This window comes from Strigops habroptila, chromosome 4, assembly GCF_004027225.2.
Source record: "Strigops habroptila isolate Jane chromosome 4, bStrHab1.2.pri, whole genome shotgun sequence".
NCBI classification, from domain to species: Eukaryota; Metazoa; Chordata; class Aves; order Psittaciformes; family Psittacidae; genus Strigops; species Strigops habroptila.
The window spans coordinates 82,317,017-82,339,237 of record NC_046358.1 but is presented as its reverse complement, the minus strand read 5'-3'; the positions used below and the strand labels follow the sequence as shown (position 1 = coordinate 82,339,237).

General features: G+C 42.8%; 1 protein-coding gene across 3 annotated transcripts in view; it reads right to left on the bottom strand.

The window, feature by feature from the left end:
- Positions 1-1,882: 1,882 nt before the first annotated feature.
- Positions 1,883-22,221, bottom strand: part of FOXK1 (forkhead box K1) — a 54,356-nt gene continuing 34,017 nt past the window's right edge. Inside the window, exons 3-9 of one of the 3 annotated variants that reach the window (XM_030482186.1) lie at positions 18,708-18,864; positions 17,334-17,480; positions 15,366-15,559; positions 14,070-14,236; positions 13,085-13,366; positions 10,975-11,202; positions 1,883-8,730 (exon numbers count right to left, since the gene is read on the bottom strand). In XM_030482186.1, coding sequence (XP_030338046.1) covers positions 8,510-8,730; positions 10,975-11,202; positions 13,085-13,366; positions 14,070-14,236; positions 15,366-15,559; positions 17,334-17,480; positions 18,708-18,864 — 1,396 coding nt within the window. In that variant the 3' untranslated portion in view covers positions 1,883-8,509. The remainder of the gene's footprint in view (positions 8,731-10,974; positions 11,203-13,084; positions 13,367-14,069; positions 14,237-15,365; positions 15,560-17,333; positions 17,481-18,707; positions 18,865-22,221) is intronic. The other 2 variants (XM_030482187.1, XM_030482188.1) reach the window with 2 other exon arrangements.

Here is a 22,221-nt window from a genome sequence, read left to right as displayed (position 1 = left end):
GGATCTGAATTTCCAGCTTTATCATCCATTGCTCACATACAACTTGCGATTTATCCCTAAGCAGCTTTTAACAGTCTTATTGAAAACAGTCCTTTGGATAGCTACAGACTCTTAAATGCTCTTCTTGGCTACGTGGAGGTTGGCTGGTAGGCTGGACAAGGCCAGTCCCATTGCTCTACAAATGGCCAGAACCCATGACAATGGCCTGTAAGATTTCTCTATTTTAAAGCCATTCCATTTTCTGTATCAGTATATTTGAGTGAGATTTTTATATATATATATATATATATTTTCTCCATTTTCTTTTCCGTTAAAGCAAAAGATCTTACAAACACCACTCTGGTTCTCTCTACTTCAAGCCCATTCAGGAGAGAAATAGAGGTAAAGCAAGTTTAGCTTTACAGTAATTCATTTGCTATAGAGCCAACTTGCCTACTTAGCAGCCTGTTCACCTCCAAAGAATGACATATAAATCAGAACATTAGGATGTTTTGCACCAGACTTAGCAGCAAGGCAGTGAAACAGAAGGAAATCTCACTTTTTCTGCTCCATTTAAATCTCATATTTCTTTCAGCTAGAAGATATTTCTCCTCAATGTTGCCCTTAGCTTTAAGGAAGGCTCTGTTTCAGACTGCTTTAAGTGAAACTGAAGTGGGGTAGAAGCAGGTTGAGATCACAGCAAAGGTGCGTTGCTTAACTCAGCACCAGACACGAAGCAGTAACCAAATACTAGGGGAAGTGTTGTTTTCACAAGGGCTTTTTCTGCTGAGGAGGAAAGCTGTTTCCTTTCACTGCTCCTATTACTCTTCTTACCACCAATCCTGTCGTCCCTTTAGTATCAGAGCCCATCCACCAGACAGTAAGCACCGAGGTCAAGCGTTCACTCAGGTCCTTACAGAGAAATGTTTTCTACTTCTGGAAGAGCAATTAGGATGAGGAAGCCAAGTATCACCTGCTTTTAAGAGTAATTCTCAAAAGGCCCAAGTGGGTTAAAACACACACTTGTGAATTTAGTGATCCTCGTGGAGTTAAGCCATAACTGAAATTTGGACATTCAGGTGAAGGGGAGCATTAGAAAAACTCTTACGCATTTGTTTTGAGGGGATATACACACACCTCACACCCTGTGAAGAGATAGGAGCATCATAAAAGGAGAATATAGACAATTATTTCACAGCATCCCAGTGTTAGCTTAGCCACCTGACAGACAGGGAGGAACTCCTCAACCTTACAGCATCTTCACGGACCCTCCATTCGTCTCCTCTGTTAGAAATAAGGTCCCATTACTTACAGAGCAGAATCTGTAAAGAGACAATTTGAGACAGGAAAGGATTCCAGCTTTCATTAGCGCCCTTTGGGGGATTTTCTTGCCAGAAGAGAACATAGAGTGGGGTTGCTGCAAGCATGACAAAGCCAGAAGCAGAGCTCCCAGACAAGGAAGATGCAAGTACCAAGTCATCTCTTCTGCTCTGTGACAGGAATGAAAGCAATCACTGAAGTAAAGCTGCTTCTACTGGCTGCTCACATTCATTACAAAAATAGGTACATTGTTCTTTTAGAATCAGTGCCCGCTGCAGGAATTTACCAACATGCTGTATAAAAGTCTGTGTAAAGTACCATTTAAAGAGAAAGAAATAGTCATGGACCATTTATATATCTATATAGACACACACACTCACACACACACACATTAATAAATATAAATTTTATGTTTACACAGATCTAATTTAATATTCTCTGAAAAAAAAAAATTATTTAAAGGGCTTCTTCCTTAGCTGCCACCCATGAATTGTCAATGTTTTATCTTGAGAGCAAAGGGGTAGACTTGGCACAACTACCCCTCTCTGCAACTTAAAGTGACGCGTAAGGAGAGGACCAGCCATACATTCTGAAGGGTTTTAATTCAGTGTTGGTAAATTGAAAAGGTATCAAAAGAATTTTCTGAACATATAAATACAAAGGTTAAAAATTGATTTAAAAATTGGAATTTAAATATAGTGCTCCAAGAAAACTAGGTCTTTTTCAAAATGTCTTGCTCAGGCCAAAGTTAAATGCTCACTGCTGTATTACTGCCCCATGAAAGACACCCTAAGAGAAAGCCTGCCATCACAGCTAGGTTATTTTCCACTGCTGATTATTACACATGCATATACCCACACCTGTGTACACAAACACATGTGCTGTCCTGCAAATAACCCACCTAGCAGAGAGAGATGCTGATCTAATCACAGCCAAATAGCCACTAGGCAGCCGCAGAGAGAGATGCTCCAGCACGAAGTCACAGCTACGCTTCGATGAGGTGCAGATCGAAATGCAAGGCGGCATCACTTCTCAATCCCATCGGTTCCAGCAATCCAGATGATCTTGTAGTGTAACTGTTTTCTGCAGCACAGCTGGCTCCATTGTAAGCTACACTTCACAACAGTAGTGTACGCTATAGTAGTAGCAGCTTTGGCATAATTTTTTCACCCAGAAGGAAAAACAAAGTTACATGACTGAACAATCTGTTGTATAACTGCAACCTAATGCACAGATTCTCACCAGATGCAGACCTTCAAGCAATGGCATTAAATTAGGAGTTGGATTAAAGGACTCTGGCATTGACAGAAACAACTACAAATAGAAGGGAGAAACTGTGATGGGGAGTAGAAACAGGAGCTGCCTGAGAGACGAGCTGACAAGGTAAGACACATCATTTGCTTCAGGATGACATTTGCAAACTTCAAAGCTCTGTGTCCAGCAAGGGCTAAAATTATGAAGCTAGTCATGTTCCTTTAGAGGCTCATTCTTAATGCCCTAGACCAACTTATTAGCAGCAGGACTAAAAAACCTGAACAATTTTGTATCTGGGTAGAAACTCAAGGCAAGGTCCGCATTGGATTGAAACTATCACTAGGTAAGGTAAAGCACGGATACTTTAAAAAGTGATCAGGATCCTTCAGTGCTGCCTCCTGTTCAAAAAGCTCCACGACCCAAGCTGGCACTTTTCCTTGGAAGAGATGGACAAGATGGTTGCACATGGACAAATGCTAGCCAAAGTATTTCCAGTTCTCTTTGCAACTCTTGTTTCTTACGCTTACACTTGGTCTTGCAGCAAGAGACCAAGCAAGTCCCAGGCTGTACTTGCAAAAGTGTAGCTAGATGGCCAAGGAAAGTGATTCTTCTTCCACTCCATCCAGCATTTGCCAGATCATGTACGCACTACTGTGCTCAGGTTTGGGCTTCCCAACACAAGACAGACAGGGACCTCCTGCAGCAATTCCACTTGATACCCTGGGGGCTCGACCACAAGAATGTACAAGCAGATGTACAAGTGTTGTACAAGAAGAGACTCAGACAAGCAGGTTGGTGCAGCCTTAAGAAAAGGAAGCAAATGGGGAAAGTCTTACTAGTGTCTTCAACTACCTATTTAGAAGACGCAGAGAAGGCAGAGCTAGGCTCTTCTCAGAGGTGTGATGTGACAAGAGGCAACGAACTCATGCAGCTGCATGGGAAATCCTTCTTAGATAGCTGAGAAAAAGGTTTCACCTCATGGGTGGTCAGAGTGGAACAAGGACCAGAGTCATGGAACCTCTATCTCTGGAGACATTCAAACCTCAGCTGGACAAGGTCACAGCAATGTGATCTAGTTGGACCTGCTTTCAGCAGGAGGTCATATCAGAGACCTCCAAAGGTTTCTTCCAACCCAAGTTATTCCATATTTCTACACAGGCATAACTGGCCAATGTCAGAGAAAAGAAATAGAGATTTGATCTTCCCTAATGCAGTGCTATGTGATCTGTTTATCCCAGAGATAAACTATAGTTTGTAAGTCATAGTTTAAACTTCAGAAACAAAGATGGAACAACAAACCAGTTGGAATTTAACCCTTAGATGCAATAAACTTGAAGAAACAGCTTTTGATCCTCTATGGAAAGGTACAGACCTACTGCTAGATTAAATCCTGTTAACCAAGATATCCAAACCTATGTACAGGAGGGAAATGTTTCTCCTTTCACCCCACATTTTGACATTCATTTACATGCTAGCACACATCAAGAGTGATACCAAATCTCTCAGTGGGAAACTCCCTTACTAACACAGATGAAAAGCTCTAACCGCAATTTAACACCCCCAGCAGTCAGTTAAAAGTGTTCCATACCACACTGTATGAAAGCTCAGGTCACCCTCACTTACTTAGGTATCAGTCCCTAGCCACCTGTGCTTGAAGTTTTATTTTACTGCTGGCATTTTGCTACTGAAAAAGGAGAAAAGAATGTGGAATTTAACCCAGAATGACAGTTCTAAAGTCAGTACACAAGACAGATGTCTAAAACATGCAAAACAAAGTTTACTCTACCCAAAACCTGAAGTCAGACCACGACATTGACTGCAGAAGTGCCATAAAGGCTCGAGCTGTTATTTAACTACTTCTTTCCTACTTCAAAGCTTTAACATGAAAACACACTCCTGAACAAGCTGTGCTCAACAGTAACATGTCTAAAACACAGCACGAAAATTAAACACAGGGTGAACAAATTGACCTTTCTCAACATGCTCTGGAGCTCCATGTACGCCACAGGTATTTTCATCCTTGGGCAGAGCTTAATGCAAGGTGCTGCTTCCGTCACTGGATAAAAATGACTGGATATGCTACAGGGAACAGTGTTAGTGGTATGGGGGAGGGAGGAATGGGGAAAGAAAAAAGAGTTGAAAAGAATATATGAGCTAATCATGAACTTCAATTTTGTGCTCAGCACTGTGTTGCGTTATCACTAAATCACATTAAATTGATCTCACTGTAAAAAGCTTCCTGTATCACAAGAGCCAAGGTCAAGACAAAACAATAACTAAGGAATTCCAGTGGAATGAACTCAAGAACAACCGCATTCAGCTTTTGCAAACCGAGGCAACAAATGCTGCTGTAAACAGACTGCAATCAAAGTATAATTAGTCTTTGTCATTCCTAAGATAAAAGAAAAATAAATCAATAGGGAAAGGTGAAAAGTGAATTCACATATGAAGAGCTTTGTTTTGAAGTTTTCCCAAGTCCAAGTTATAGCAGGTTAAATATTCAACACACCTTGACCCTTGTTATATAGACAGCAGAAGATGCAGTGAAGCTTCCTAATCCTCTCTCCCTCAAACCTCCCCTCAGTTAATGTAACTACTTGAGGACATGAGATGTAACATTTTAGACAATAAAAACAAAGTAGACTATCAATTCAAAATAATCCGAGTACTGCATATAACTATTTTCTTTCTAGCTGAAGACTTAATTCTACCATCAGATTAATTTTCATTGCACTGCAGTGCTCCAAACTGGAAACCTGGGGAATCAGGACTGATACATAAAAAGAGCAGTGCTGTATTCCAGACTGAGCAGTGTGTTCCAAGAAACAACCTGAGACCTGAAACAAGACGTCTCCATCTCATGTGTTCCAGATGAGGACCACATTTCTCCACAGCTTTCAAGGGGATTGAACTGTTATTTGACATAGTAGCAGGCAATGATATAGACAATCCTAAAAAAGAGAGAAATTATTTGCAAGCGGCATGGCTGCTTCCTACACTAGCAGGGGGATACAGCAAACTGATAAACCAAAAACCCTCCGACAGGATGAACTGACAAGTTCCAGACTCCTCAAGCAGAAAGGGTGAGCAGATCAAAGATATCTGCTTATCCTCAGCTCACATTTTAACCAGCAGGCATTGTGAGCCACAAAAGGAAGAATGAGAAAAGTTATTCTGTTCTAAATAGTTAGGAGGCAGATCCACATGAGGGTGGACTTTCAAGAGGTATCTATGAAGCAGCAGCTGATGTATTTCAATGGTGCTGGCACAGCTTACAGAAGTTTAGAGCCTAATTAAGACTTTCCAAGACAAAAAGCAGCAGTAAAGAAAAATCCACAAAGCTTTGGTAGCTTCACATCCTGAACCGTATTCTGCTGGTTGCTCAGCTCACACTGACTCACCCAATGTGCTGGAAACCTGAAGACTCCTCTGCTTCCAAAAGCTCCCTAGCCTCAGGGCTGTTGCGGAGGCACGCCTGGATCTGAACCAGCACTCACCCGAAAGTAATGATTAATAACAGATAAACCATGCAGCACTCTCACTTGTGCATTCTTCCTTGAAGTCCATTTTATTGAATTCTGGCTGTGAAAAGGCTACAGAAAACAGAGCTAATCCGTGCGCTTTTCCACTATGCTGCACCTAGCACTTCTTAGCAGGAAAAGTGACAGCCGGAGGCCAGCCTGCTTCAATTACTTTGTGGTCTGTAACAATCCTCCTTCACAGAATCATTTCAAAGTACTAAAACCCAATCTAATAACTTGTCACTGAAGGCACACACCTAAATTACGAAAGCCTAGCTGTAAATAAATGAACTGTCCTGAATGTTTTGTGTGCCTCTAACTGCAGAAAGTAACCACAAATCAGGAGACCAAGAACTTCTCTCCTTCTTGCAGAAGTATTTCTTCCAAAACAATTGGCTTGAAAATAAAACATGGCTGGGTTTTATTCAAGCAGGGGGACTTGGCTATTGCATAGGATTTGGCAAAGAGAAAGGAAACCTAGAAGGGGAATAAGGGAACAAATGATGCCAGCTGTTACCTCGTGGATTTCCTTCCCCTCCCCAGATTCCAGCAGACATCGAACGTTGTGCCTTACCCTCTAATCCCCATGGACATACTGACAGTATCATTTACTGCACATTTGGGAATTCTTTTTTGCAACATGTTTATGCAGTGGGCTTGCCTCTCTGCTCTGTGATAGCATTGTCAGAGTGTACAAGACAGCAAAGTGACAGTAAATCAGTACAGACAGGGGGATAACCTACCAAAGGCATATCCCATCCCTCTTAAGTTTCTCTTGTCATTACCAAAGCCATAATATTTTCTTAATTAAAAGATCTCTGCTGTGCTGCCAGAAGACATGTTAGCCAAAGGGATTGCAAACAGGCATCAAACCAAAGTGGTTAGCTGGAGGCTACATGCAGGGGTCAGTTTCTTTGCCAGTCACAAGGTGTCACACGTACCCACTGTTCCACGTGGCTGAAGTGACTCAAATTTGCTTTGCTCATAAGACGTACTTGTATTACGTGAAGAGCCCGGAATACAGTTTGAGTAAAAGCCTCCTCCTGCTGACCAACCCAAACGGTCCTCAAGGGAGGAGAGATGGGAGAGGGAGTCAGACAACGAAAGGAAACCTCCAAATTCCCTTTGGAAAACCTGTTCAAGACCACCAGTGACTTTAGCCACATGGAAAATAAAAGGCCTCTTTTGCCTTGGTCTCTACATTGTTAGAGAATTTGTATTAAACGTTGTATGAACTCTGCTGCCTCTCACCCCAGCTCTCAACTTCCCTCTCAGAAGAATAAAACAGCAGCTTGGCCATCAGCCACAGCAGGCCAGTGACAGACTCCTACCCAGCCCTGGCCTCCTGACTATCATTCACATAGCCACACTACCACCAGGAGGTGAATGCAGGCTGCTTTAGTGCAGAAGACCAACCAGTATTTTCTCAAGTTCACAGAGACAGTGGCAACGTGTTCACCTACAGTGCTATTCTAAACAAAACCTCGTGCTCCAGCACAGGATGTGATCAATCAAATGCACACAGAACCTTTTGGAGACACCCTTCCCCATGTGATTCTCAGTCATCGAGATACTTTGGCTGTTGTCCAGAGCAAGTGATGAATAATTGTAAGAAATCACTGAAGGTACAAACCCCTTTGTTTTTAATATCTTTACAGGAACTAAATTAATACAGTTCCTCTGTCATCTTGTTCTCCCTCAGAGGGAATGGAGAGAAATTGCATCTGGAAATCCAGGTGGCTGAGCCCTGTAACTCTTCCTCCTGAATCCCACATAAATAAACATTCGTTCATATCCAGATCCTTTCTGTTTTCAAAACCAAAATCATTTGCCTTTTTCCTTTAAGCTTGGTACCATGTTTCTTTAATGTTGTTGTGAGATACTGCACCCATCTTTCAGCATTAGATTGCCTTAGGTGGCCTTTTTAAAATGGTCCTGTGGTTCAAAGCTCTGAGAAGCACAGTATTAAGGCATAGAAAATGAGGAGTTCTCTTTCCAGGGAGCAGACTGTATTTGTGTTACATTCCTTTAGATGCTGAACTGCAAATCCCATCCCCTTGGAGCCAAAAGGGGAAAAGACAGTTAAAAATATCCCAGCAGTCATACAATCAGTTGTCTGTATTTTTTTTTTCTTTTTTGAATCTTTAAAACCAAAACAACAAAAAAAAAAGGGGGGGGAGAAAAAAATATCCCATAGTTAAAGACAGAACAGAGTTCCAGATATGGGTTCTTGGGAGGGGTTTTCCATTCTTTTTGGCACCTTGTGATTCTAACAGCTGTTGTCCTCCCATTGAATAAAAATCTGACTTGAAAGAGCTCTTTATCCACTATGTTTTGAGCTGTTACAGTTGTGGTTTGTTTTTCAAAGAAGCTGCTTTAGGGCTCCTGCCATCCCATGCCCACCCTGCATCGCTCCAGCTCCTCCCACCGCTTCTTCATTCACTGGTTGCCTGTCCTTGTGGCACTGCAGATGTGATGACTCCAGTTTGGGCTGGGACTGCTCCACTGGATTCTTCTATCCGGGGTCTTTTAACTTCAGGTTCACTGGAGGAGGCTGCTGCTGTCTCTTCGGTCCCTGTCTCACATACTCTGCTGACTACAACAGGAGTGGACGAGCTGGCCTGGGCTGCAAGAAGCTGCAATGGATTTGTGAGAGCTGGGAAATAGGACAAGAGAGAGAAAGAGAATTAGTGTGATGAAGTAGCACAAGTGTTTGCTATTCCAGAAAGCAAGAAAACAAAACACCATAGTCAGATGCAACAGCTGGCACATATTCAAGTGTGGTTTTCAAGTCCATTTTGAAAGGCTTGCTAGCTTTGTCTCTCCATCTCCCCCTACAATCTCAGCTCACCAAACTTGTGATCAGGAGAACTTGCTTCTTCCTATCCATTGTCAAACAAGGCTTGCCAGCTAAGCGTTCATCTCCAGAAGGCGAGGATCAATCCCCTGTAAAATTACAGCACACCTCCTCTTTGAGGGACAGTTCTCTGGCCACCTACAATCAGAACTTGCAAGCTACAACATCTCTGTGCTGTGCCTTCAATTTAGAGGGCTCTCTTTAGCCCTGCTTACACAGTAAGAACAGCTGGTCTCTTAGGAAACCGGATCAGAATCTAAATATTGAATGTATTGACATCTCACTTGTAAATAGGGCAGGAAAGAGGTTACCCCATATTTCAAATGCATTCCCATCAGAACTGGGATCAGAATGTAGGAATTTCTGGCTCTAATCTTCTATTCCAGTATTAACAAAAGAGCTCACCCTCCCATTAACAAAAGCGGTGAGGAAAAAGACCATTTAGTAGCAACCCCCTATAAAAATGTCTACAATTCCTAGTTCCAGACAGAGAATGTGCTTACACACTGGCTTTGGCACACAACACCGCTTGAAAAACAAAACACATGCAGTTTTTGGCCTCTGCATCAATCGGAGACGCAGCCAAAGGGGACTCAGGAGACAGCACATCCTCTGCCCTCCAGACTGATTTGCAAAGGATGGAAGGACAGAACGTTAGGGGTGTGCTGACCAAGTGCAGCAAAAAAAAGGAGCCCTAGCATAAATAAACAAAGCAAACAGAACAAAGGCCCTCAAAGCCCAGCAACTTCTCCCAAGCCATGGGAAGGAGGCTTGTAGAGTATCAAGAGGATGAAGGAAAAAAAATAGGGTAAGGATGAGGGCAGTCACCAATTACACTGGAGTGACTTGGAGAACCTAGACCATGCAGCTGAAGAGACATTAACTTCCTACAGACAACAGTCAAGATACTCAGGCTCCATTTTGTGAACCAGCAAATTCACTACCACTTACAGAAAACCCTTCAGATGCAAATGGAACACTTTGCAGTTTGATGATAGTGCTGGAAAATTTTTTATTAGGTTAGAATGTCTCAACATAAAAATGTTAAATACAAAACTGCCTGATTCTACATTAGACAAACATTACTTCTGGGTAGCAGCAACTCCACATATCTTATTATTTAATATCTTTATATCCTAGTTGCATAAAACCTTATTGCTACCTTCATTGCTTCAGTAAGATTCTGGAAACTCAAGTGCAAGCCAGTGATACTGCAAACAGACATGGCAGAACATTCTGTAGAAACATTCCTACCTTCATGGGAGACATCAAAATCCCACCAGTGCCCTTTCACTTCAAACTCCCCATAAGCACCAGACTGGGACAGCAGAGGTGCTTAGCATCTCACTGAAACAGGCTGTAAGAAACCCGGATACTACCATCCCCAGTCATCATCCTTAACTGAACAAAACTGGAGACACTGAGCAACTAATAAAAGGAAGCTGCCAAGACATAGCTAGTATGGGATTTTAAAAATCAGACTTGACAAATGACTAGAACACATCCTGTATATAAAAAAATCCTATATTCATTCATCTGATGGAATAGATCCTGTTACTCTCAGGCTCTAAGACCTTAAGATGGGAAAGTATGTTATTTTCTTAATACTCTATGGAGTCATTTCACAAGATCTAAAGAGCACTATGGAAATTTTATTACTTGACATGCTTGAAGCAAAGGCTGTTGGTCAGAAGAAAACAAATGAAAACAGGCTATATACAAGAATCACTAAGACTTTCGACAAGTAGCCCTCAAAATGTAGAGTATAAGTAGTAATAAATGTATAGCCAAGGACGAAGGAAAGACATAAGAGTTTTCAGCAGCAGTGCTACATAGCAAATGGGAAAGGGAACAGAAGTGGACAGAAGGGTATCTACCACTGACATTCACAGCCACAGAAGTTGAAGATCTGGAATACCTTTGGAAGTGGATACATAGAACAACTCCATATATGCTAAGAAGAGAAACCCTTACAGCTTTACAACCTAACTGTTAAGCTCAGAAGGAAATAAAAAACCAGAAAGTGATGGAAACAGAGCCTACCGTAAGCACTGCCAGTGATGCTGTTGGTGGCGACGGCATGTTTCCCATTCTGAGTGACTGCCCTCACCGGGAGCTGATGCTGTCCAATGGTCACTGGAGCTGCCTGCTGAAGGATTGTGACTGTCTGTCCTGGAACACCCTGCGCCATCTGACTGGCAACTGTCTGAATAACACGGCTGGCTGTAGGTATCGTGGCAAATGCAATCGTTGGCTTTTCATCCATGCCTGCTTGCGAGTAAAACAGACAACCATCATTTACTACCCTGGCTTAGGAGCAGGCTTTATTCTCATGAACATTTTAGCAGTGATACATACCCTAGGCTTACAGATGTGAAAATACTTCAGCACCACAGAAGGTCAGGGAAAACACTAAAATATTCTCTATTGTACATATACTCTATAAAGAACATTTCTCTTATAGCATAAGCCACTTGGCCAAATAAAATAAAATCAAGATGATAAACTTGACTCTTTGTCCTAAAAAGGCATCATCTCCCTCACTGGCACATTATAGCCCTGATCACTGCAAATCCAAGCTTACTTTGTAATTACAGGCAAATTAGCCTGACTCTCAATACCACACAGCAGGAAAGGGCATTAAGTCCTTAAACAACGCCTGAAGCTAGAAGTCTGCAACAGCTTGCTATCAGGCCTGCAATGTAGGTTGATTTACAAGGAGGTCTTCCCATAATTGCAAGCTTTTGCCAGCTATGGAAGTATAGGAAGAAACCAGAAGAGAGGCAAAAATAATAAGAAAAAGGAGGGATGAGTTCCTGGATAGAGATAACTGTTTGAGAGCACTCAACCCCTTATGTCGCTTCCCAAGACAAGTAAGGGGTCAATTCAGCAGGTACATAACAGATAGATTACAGCCTCCCGCTGGGCATGCAGGGAAGGAAAGTCACTCTTCTTCAAGGCTCCGTGAGTCTCAAAGCAGAGAAGGCAGGAAGCACAAATTCATTAGTCCTGTAGGAAGAGAAGACTTCTCCCATTTTAATATTAGTAGACTTGTAAGAAAAGCGGAGTTAGATGGCACATAAGCATTGAGCTGAGACCTGCAGGCAAGCTGATGGGAAGCAGGGAGAGAAAAGGCAAGGAAAGCAGGGAGATGAGGAAGGAAAATGGAGCAACCAGCAAAGACAAAGGGAAGGTAGAGACTAGAAAAGGACATGAGTGGGAATAAGAAAGGGACAAGTAGGGAAAGAGCAAATGACAGCAAGAATTAATGAATGAAAGAATGGAGCAGGTGACAGGCAGCTGCAACTGCTAGCACTTCAGGAACATGTATGGGATCCAGGCAGGAATTTCTAGAGAATGCAAGTGAAACTCAAGCATGATGAACTAAAAATGCCAGTGGTTCTGCTACTGCAGTAGGGGAAGGTCTTAGCCAGTTTTTTCTTTCCCTTTGAGAAGAATCGTTACCTCACTGCTGACATAAAAGCAATTAGAGTAACCAGCCTTGCTGCTGGTACAACACCCAGCTATCTTGCAGCACCAAGCCCTTGTGAAATGGTGAGTAGACAAGGTGTTGTCTACATCACAGCAGGAGAACATTTAACTCACTAAAACCCCCAAGGCTGGAATTTCCAACTTAAGAAAGAAAAGATGCCTTTGTTTTAACTGGTTTTTGAAGACTGCTTTAATGGGGTACTGCCTGCACTTCCAGAAGCACATGCTTTCCTCTAGGAAATCCAGGCCTGCAGAAAAGAAAGGCTCAATCATTTATTTACAAGGCCATCTGAAGCAGAGAGTTTCAGCCTTTCTTAGCCCATCTCTTTTATGGCTAGAAAAAGCACACATTTCCACAGCACATCCAGCTGACCAATACACAGGCATAATATTGATACTGGGGATAATGTAAATATTTAAAGCACTGCATGTTTTTTCAGCCTCCAAAGTCTGTTAGATTTATTCCCCACAGGAGACAAGGGAGCACAGTCATCCTGCTCGCTGGTGAAGACATCAAATGGATAAGCTATTAGTTAAGTTTTACCTGGGAAACATCTTTCATTAAAGGGCTAAGTGCCCAGTGAGTGAAAACAGTGTTTGACAACCCCTCCCACAAGCCTGCTCCAGACTTAACAGAGTAGTAAAGGAGGTGAAAAGTTACCTCGGTGGTCACCGGCTAAGTCCAACACTGCTCCAGCAGCTTCATGAGCTCCTCCTGCTGTGCCCTGATTTGTGAGGATGTATCCATTTGCAGAGTTTGCAGAGGAGGTCACAACTCGGACCATTGTAACAGTGGGAGCTTGCTGCACGACGTGAATTGCATGACATGAAGGCTGTTGAGAAGTCACTATTGACGCTGGCATGTACGCAACTGGCTTTGCCACCAGAGTAGATGGTCGGGGAGGAACAGCCATAATCACTGGCTGGGCACTGACTGGAGATCCTAAACAGATGAGAGAACCATACATTAGCAGGAGAGGGAAAAAAGGCCTCCATTCATTTCACCTGTGCACTTCTAATCTGCAATACTCAGTCCTTCAGCACTGGCAGGTGTAGGGAACAAAAAATAAAGCTCCAAAAATACCACCTTCAATCTTCTCTTTCCTAACTTCCAAAAACCTTACTTGCCATGTAAGCATTTCTGTGAACAAAAGCCACATAAGGCACACACAAAAAAGCAGCTTTACTTAATGAGCTTTGCCTTCCAACTTCACCAGGAACACCCTATACATCAGGCCAGTCACAGCACAGCTGACAAGCAGATACTCACCAGGGCTTAACAAATTAACCTGGCTGCAGCACCACAGAGCTCTGCGTAGCCAAGGTGATCTTATCCAGAAGGCTGGTAAATTAGTGTGAGTGAGCCACACGCTGCCATGGCTACTCTGCTGTCAGTTCTCTAGGGCCACCTAGTTCAAGGTTAGCTCATGTGTTTCTACACATTCCTTTATCTCTTGCCCCCTCATCCGAAGACTAGTAGGAAAAACGCTCTAAAGTTGCATATGCACCATCAGTCTCTAACAACGAAATGGAAAGAAAGACCTAGATCCTCCTGTAACACGCTGTAAGAAGCATTCCAGTGGTGTCCTCAGCATGGCCCTTGGTGCAGTTGAACAGTCACCCTCCGTGAAACAACAGCTACTCACCAGGTGCACTCTGTGAATACCGATACTCTGGAACTGAGGCTAACTTTGACCCAAAGTCATGATCATGTGGAATGGGTGAGCCCTCCCGTGACAGGCACTCTGGAGTCTGTAGGCCACTAGAGTGAGGGGACAGCAGGCCAGGATGAGTAGGGGAGGCAGGAGCACTCCTGAAACACCAAAACATAGTGTTGGCAAGTGTACATGCATTTTGACCAGAATACAGCAGCAGAGAGCAAGAGTTATCTCCAGGACAGGATTCTCCAGCACAAAGACAGCCTTTCTCCCACACTATCCACGACACAGTCTTCTTGAGAAGAGTTGAAACGTACACAGTAATGCTCTAGCACTAAATACTGTCACACTATTCCTTGCTGAAGGAAACTGGACCCTTCAGAGCATGCTTAACATTTCATTTTAAGACTCACTGCTGACAGAGAAGCTGTAAATGCCTCATGTTCAAAACAGTTTTATAGTTTCAGGCCATTCTAAAAAGATCTTTGTCAGTGTCTGTGAGTGATGGGGAGAGGAAGAAAGATGCAACGTGGATGCAAGTGTCTTGCCCCACATATGCTTACAGAGCAGTTGCTCCCCCTACACCCCACTGCCTCCCACCTCTGGTCCCACAGAGGCACCAAACACACAAGGAATTGAACATTTCTTTCAAGACAAAAGATAGAGAAGCTGATCAGCTGAAAACCTCTCCTCCTGCTTCCTCCCCCTCATTTTAACAGACAAAAAAAGGTGTGGGAGGAACGTTACATGAAATTGCTCCAGCTAGTGCTGGATTGTAAGTCTTATCCTCACAGCTACAGGGTTCAGAGAAAGCTCTCATTGCACACAGCTCCTCTTTTGCAGTTACACTGCAGTGGCTACACAGAACTCCCCATTGCTTCACCGCTGACACCTACGATCAACATGGTCTTCCCTATAGGAGACTGCTTTAAATACCACAAAAGTTATTCCTCCTATGATCTAATCCACATCTAAACACAGCTTTCCTGAAGTGAGAGACTGGCATCTGAAAACACTCCAGTCATAACTGCCCTGAATTTCTTTGAAATGATGCCAAAACAGATATGTTATGTGATGCACTTCTGTAGTTTGGTTCTGGATTTTATCTTCTTTTTTGGTAAGCACTTAAGAAGTCAGAACAATTTTCAGACTATGCCTCAGGACAATCTAACTGTATTAGCTCTCAAACTATACACAGAAGTAAAGTTTGCTCACTGTACTTTGGTTTTCGTTTGTTTTCTTTGTAATGAGTTTGGCACAGAGATTAGAGGAAACTGAAGTTACCTGGAGGAGAGAGGCCCAAAAGGTGTTCGGAAGCAGGACACTCCTCTTTGCCTTCGTTTTCTAAATGCTTGCTCTACTAGTTTGGCTTCAGAGGCAGGGTCAATTCGCCAAAAGGAGCCTTTTCCAGGCTCCTCCTGGGAGCGTGGGACTTTAATAAAGTAACGGTTCAAGGAGAGGTTGTGCCGAATGGAATTCTGCAGGAAGCAGAGGAATGAGATGATTATTTTGCCAAGAGGATGTATATAACAAAGACGAATGGGTTTCACCACACAGCTTGGAAAAGTAAAATCCACGCTGCCAGCATCAGTGTCGAAGATGGATACAAATCACTCGACTCACACAGCTCCAAAGTCACAGAAATGCTGCAGGAGAAAACCTGGGGAAACATGTTGGAGTTTCTACTAACCATGCTGAAAGATGGGTTTGCTTGGTACTAACACCATCACTTAAATACATCTGGAGCCAGGCAGTGTAGTGACTTTTCTGTGGAAAGCAATGAAAGTAAAGCTTTTGCTGAGGCAGGGGGAAATCACTGTAAACCACATCAGAACTCTCTCAAAAGACAGGCTTTGTTTTAGGCAAGCATTAAAAAAAATTGCCCGAGCCTGTGCTAACTGCTTACCTGCCAAATGATCACCAGGGTGCCCAAACATGCCCTAAAGGACGCTGCATCTCAGAGTAATCATAATGCAAGCCAGCCAACATGCCCTCAGACAGCTGTCTCTGAGAAGAATCCATCATCTATGTGGCACTAGTCTGGCACTGTGCAGCTCTCCAGATGTTGACAAGACTATTTATGCTTTTAATTGCAAAAGCCCACCTCTTACTGGGTGTATTACTGTCTTTTGGGCTTGGGGAAAGGCTCAGTGAGCCCAGGTGTGCACAAGCTCATTTCTGTTCCACTTTCAACACAAAACAAGAGCTTTTGTAGCAGCTTTAAACTACCTTTCCACAAATGAAAACTTACACCACCATTGGTAGTGGAGAGGAAAAGGCAACTCATCCTCCACTGAAATGCAGCCTTCTTTGAAGCAGGATACACCAACTAGTTCACAAGGCACAACTCTGCCAAGCAGGTTAAGGCAGGAAGTGAATTCCACAATTAATTAGAACTGCAGGGAAAAGGCAGGGAGGCAGAAATGTACTTATTCCAACTCTACTCAAAGTGCACCAAGCAGTACTGCTCCCGCCAGTTGAACGCAATGAAATCACCAGCTGCAAGAGTCTTCCCATCTGCATTAGTGTGTTATATTCAAATCACAACACCTATTTGAGAGGTGTGATGCCAAGAAAAAGTCTGAAAGCAGGTGGAGCTGAGGTTTCTAGAACTTTGAAAGCAGCCCTCAAATGAACACTTAAGCTTGATTTAGCATGTGTTCACTACATCCAAACTCTCTTATGAAGCTGGTCAGATTTCATTTAATACCACAAGGAACACACAGACTCAAAGTTCCCCCAGTTCTCATTCTGAGATTCAAAATTTGCCAACTGTGACTTAGGCAATGTAACTGACACACTAAGAAAATAAAACATCTGGGATGATTTAAGGTATTGTGGTTGAGAACTGGGATCTCTGTTTTGGGTTGGCCATCTTCTGCCTGGACAGATCATGCCAAACAAAGACCAGGTAAAGGATTAAGCAAGACTCAGGCAAGTATCTGGGCAAAGGAGTGACTGATAGCAAGGATGTGGGAGAATAAACATACAAAAATGAAAGATGCATGACTACAGCATTAAAAGGGTTTCAAGAACCCAAGAGCCCAATAGTAACACACTGCATTGCCCTAGAAAGTATTTAAAAATACTCATCACCCACAAACAAACTAGTCAGCTTATATTAAACAAATTCACTCTGGGAACAGTCAAAGCAGCTCTATTCCCAGTGCCCCAAAACCCTTAATAAATGCATTTCAAAGCAGATAAGCCCTATCAAAGTAGTTTAAAAGCTTGTCAGTGTCAAGAACTCACCTGCCAGCCTTTGTCAGCAGTCCTGTAATATGGATAATGCTTGGTAATGTGGGCATAGATCCCACTTAGTGTTAATTGCCTGTCCTGTGCTGAAGATATAGCTTGCACAATTAGCTGAGCATAAGAATAGGGTGGCTTGGACTCATCCTAAGGAGCAAACCAAACAGAAATTTAGTCACTAACAAAGAATTCCTACACTAGAATGTACCAACAACAGGAACTAAAAAAGCACATTGGGCTGTAATTTTCACAGATGCCAAGACAGCATCAGGGGCAACTAAGATCAGCATCACCCTCTTCCCTTTCACTCCTGTTTTATACTGCCAAATCCCAATTTAGCACTGAGCCAGATTAAAGTTTCTCCTTCCCTCTCCCCACAAGCACACACAAAAACCCCAGCTTTAATCTGATTCCATTTCTCACCGAATCTACCACCACCTTACAGCCACACGAGGAAGAAGATCAGGACAAGCAATTGAAAGCAAAGTTAGAGGGTGTAGGATATGTTTACAGCTTTCAGTGTTCATGAAACTAAAGCCTTCAATTCTGCCCAGCTACAACTCCACTCTGCTAGGAAGGTTTCATGCAAGTCTGCTATCAGTTCTCCTCCCAGCAACAAGCTCAATATGAAACTTGATCCTGTCCCTTCTCCTCTCCAGCAGGATTTGTTTCATTCTAAGAACTGTAATTTGTTTGCCAGATCTCATATTCCCAGCTCTTCATATTACTCCATCAAGAACAGCCCTTCTTGTCTCAAGGGAGAATTCAGTCTACAAAAAAAGCCATCTAGTATTGTGCTCCTCCACCCAGTCCCAAATCAGGTGGTTTTGGATCTAAACCTTTAACTTTGATCTGAAGATCAGCTTACCAGAATTAAATTTTATCATTATAACTAAGTTACTTTTTAATCTAAATTCCATTTGCTACTCTCCTCATCTAATGCTTGCTTAACAGGCCTGCATGTTTGTTTTAAAGTCAGACTATAGATTTCTCATGGCAAGGATCTGGTTTCTTCCTCTGCTTCCCCTTCCTCCAACTGTGTTTTGCAAAATACCATTAATTAAAAGGCAAAACCAAAATTCTGGATTTTAATGCAGCTCTTTATGGGTTCTTGATTTATCAAACAGGCAAAAGAAATTCTTCTTGCTTAACCATTTTAATGAATGACTTGCATACATTTTAGGCAGCTAAGGAAGCAGATTGATCCCCTACCACTAGTAAGACACTGTTTTGAAGGCATGGTCTCAAAAACCTGAAGGATACTGTATACAGCACCCTTAGACCCCCTTTAACTATATGCAACACTAGCAACAAACGCCAGATCTTAATAAGCCTCCCAATGAGTACTGCTGGGTAAGTAATGTTGCTTTGAACCTTTGGGCTGTCCCCGCCAGATGCATCTGCCTGCTGTTCTGATGCTGCTTTTGCAGCATACTCTGCTGCCAGCTGCAGATCCGAGGTAATGTTGTGAACAAAACGATATCCTGAGGATCCAGCACCACGTGGACTGGCCGGGCAGGAGTTGGGAACACTGGGGAAGCAAGAAGAAAATAGAGTTGTTACTTCATTTATTAACAAGACACAGAGTTCTTATTCTAAGGTACAGTAAAGCTCCCAGGTCACTCAGAAGTAGGTATGTACTGGACTTATTTTTATCCCTGTGGCTTATCCAAAGCCCAGACAGACTGAGAAAATAAAGTCAGAGATAAAACTGGAATTCCTACAAAGTCCGGACACCCCTCCCACCATACACTTTCTGCAGTCGTAAGACAGCAGAGTCTCAAAGTATTAAACAATTCTTCTGTGTTTACAGAAGCACTTCAAACTATGTGGAACTTAACACACACTGCATCAGGGATGAGTACGTAAACTAAACAAATAGCTTGCTATTATAACCTGTAAATGAACAACACACCACTCTCCTTATAACACAAGTAGTATTTAGTCAACCCTCTTAACAGACACAGGCAAAGTTCTTTTGCAGTACTGTAGTTGAAGCACTCAGTGCAGGCATCTGTCAGGAAGGTCCCTAACACACCACCTGAGCTTCAGAAGATCACACCCTGATCACTGCCACACAGCTGGAGACAGATATTTCCTTAGTCCACCAGCACACAAAGCTGGAAGAAGGGAGATGCAAACTCTCCCAACAGCATACAACACAGAGGGCAGCTCACTTTCCAGCTCTGGCTAGCGTTGGGAAGACATTCAGAGTGGCAGGGCCACCACAAGATGGCATTACAGGAACAACAACCGAGCAGCGAAGCCCTGCCAGAGCTCATAAAAAGCCACAAACAAATGAAAGGTGGCTATAATTTGCAGCACCACTCAGGCAGACAGAAGTGAGCGCTACAAGATGAGAACTAATCAGAAGGGCTTGTCTAGGGATCACACATCCTTGATTTGCTGGCTTGAAAGGATGGGAGGACAGGAACGAGTCTGGGAATCTGACGTTCCCTTTTTCTGTCCTGTGCTGTCCAGCGTCGAGGGGTAAAACACCAAAGCAGCACAACGCAGAGCCAAATCCCAGGATTACATGTCGCCTACGTAAGAGCAGAGAAATACAGAACAAGAAAGCAAAACAATACACAGAAGATTTACATAGCAAAACAAGCAGTTCAAATGGTATGAAAAGATGCAAATTGAAGCCCGCAGCTGGGAACTAGGATTCAGTAAAAGTGGCATAGACAATCCTCTTATCAGTCAAAAACCCAATAGCAGCGCTAACCCTGACACAAATCAATGCAGTAACTGACACTCATTAGAGCACCACTGAATGCTGTATGAAAAAGCAGAATATGATCCCTTCCTCCAAAAGGTGACTGTCTAAATAGCTTCCCCCCATGCACATACACATGCACAGAGAGAGGAAACTGTGAGACAGCCCTTATTTGCTCAATGGGCAATACCTTCGGCATATAAGCAATCTGACAGTGTAAGGACTGACCATTTCCTACCACAGTCAAGCCTATAAACAGAGAAATACTGCTTCTCTTTGTGGTGTCTTTGCAAATGGCTGCAGTGCTGAGCTCAGCACAACCCAGACTGGTTTCTTTTCAAAGTGAGTTACAGGATGGGGGGGCCAGAGGAGGAAGAAAAGGCAGCAGAAATATCCAGCCACAACAAACCCTTCAACAGGAAACCCATTTTCCTTATAGTAGAGCCATGCAAAGTGTGGCACGGCACCCAGTAACCCTTTCAGCAATAGTCTTTGGCATGAATGGGTGATGCAGAAGCACAGCAGGAGATGCACGATATCTAATGTCGATGAGCCCGTACGTATATAAATCTCTCTTTGCCAGAGATAAAGGCATTTCAAAATGTCTTTCAAAAATCAGAACCTGTTTGTGCAGGAAAATGAATCAAAGTTTGCTATTCCACGCTCAGAGCCTGCTTTGGAAGTGGCTAATGCTAAACCACAGAAGACACTCCTGATGTCTTAGTATTCACATGGGAGCTAGTGTGAATTTAATTATTCTGCTGTCATTTTTCAATAGCTTCTCTACATACATGCTTCTTATAAAGTGTACGTAATTACAAATGAAAGCCATTTTCATACATGAAACAATGACAAACCAACAACACAGCCATTCTTTTTATCTTTGTGTTTGGCACCCAAGCAATTATTGTAACACGCGGACTAGGAATGGAACAGGATGAAACAGAGCTGTCCCATTTTCTCCTTCGTCTGCAGAAATACATGAACAACAAACCACAGAGACAGCAGCCAAAACTCAGGTCAAAGATATGGAAGAGAAACTCTCCAGTAAATCCATGCTCTGCAAAGAGCTGTGTTTCTTTAAGTTTTTAATAAACTAGCATGGCTTCGAAGATTATCCCATGCAGTTCAGATACAAAAACTGATTTGTTTCTTCAAGATCAGCAGAGCAAGTAGTTCAGTTCTTACTGTTCAAATCTTAGCTTCTGAGTCTGATAATGAGTTTTAAGCATGATCTATGATCTCTTGCCTTTTTTTTTAATTAGAAAAACCAAAGGGAAAAACCCCTCACCCTGCAGGGCTGTGATTCTCCTGAGTGCTGACAAAGCCCCTCCAACCTGAAGTGCTGTTAACTTTAAGCCTCTCCCAGTAGATAGTCACTGAAGAACATGATAGTGCCCTAAAGAAGCAGCTATCACTTGGGACACCCACAGCAGTATCTGAAGATATGGAAGAGGTATTATTCTTTTATCAGAATAAAGCACTTTTGTCCAGGTAGACCTGCTTCCTTTCAGCCTGGATCAATGATCAAATCAAGAGACATGGGCACAGAACAACCACCACGAACAGGGTAACACATGCTGTTAAGTGTTCAAGCTCTCAGTCAATCATCGGAGCTGCTCTTTAGAAGGAAGGGAGAAAGAGCTGAATACTCAACAAAAACAAGGAGATACAATCTGTCCTGATCCCCCCTGTCCCCAACATGGGACAGGAGGAGTGAAGAAACAGTTTTACTAAAAATACCCCTCTGAGGGTTAAGTTAAAATTAAACATTAGTGCAGTCAAAAGAAAACAAGCAAACACAATGCAGTGACATCAGTTTCCTGGAGTTCCTGGAATTCTCCTCGCCACCCAGATCTGGGGGCTGGCTGGGGATGCTTGCATGCACTCACGCCCCCTTCAAAAATATTATGGAACAAAAAGACTTTTCCCTGCAAACACCTGTTTGATCTATAAACCAAAAATCAAGTGTGGGGACAGTGATTACAATGTGATGGACGTTAGTAGTGCATCAATAGTTGGCAATAACTTGTTCTATTTTGATACTACAACCTAAAAGCATAGCTAGGTCTGCAATTGCCCCAGCTCTCCGACATCCTAACTTATACTGTGATCCATGCTTACTGTCCGTGCAGCCAACCTTAGCTTACAAGCAATCCAAGCTAATTT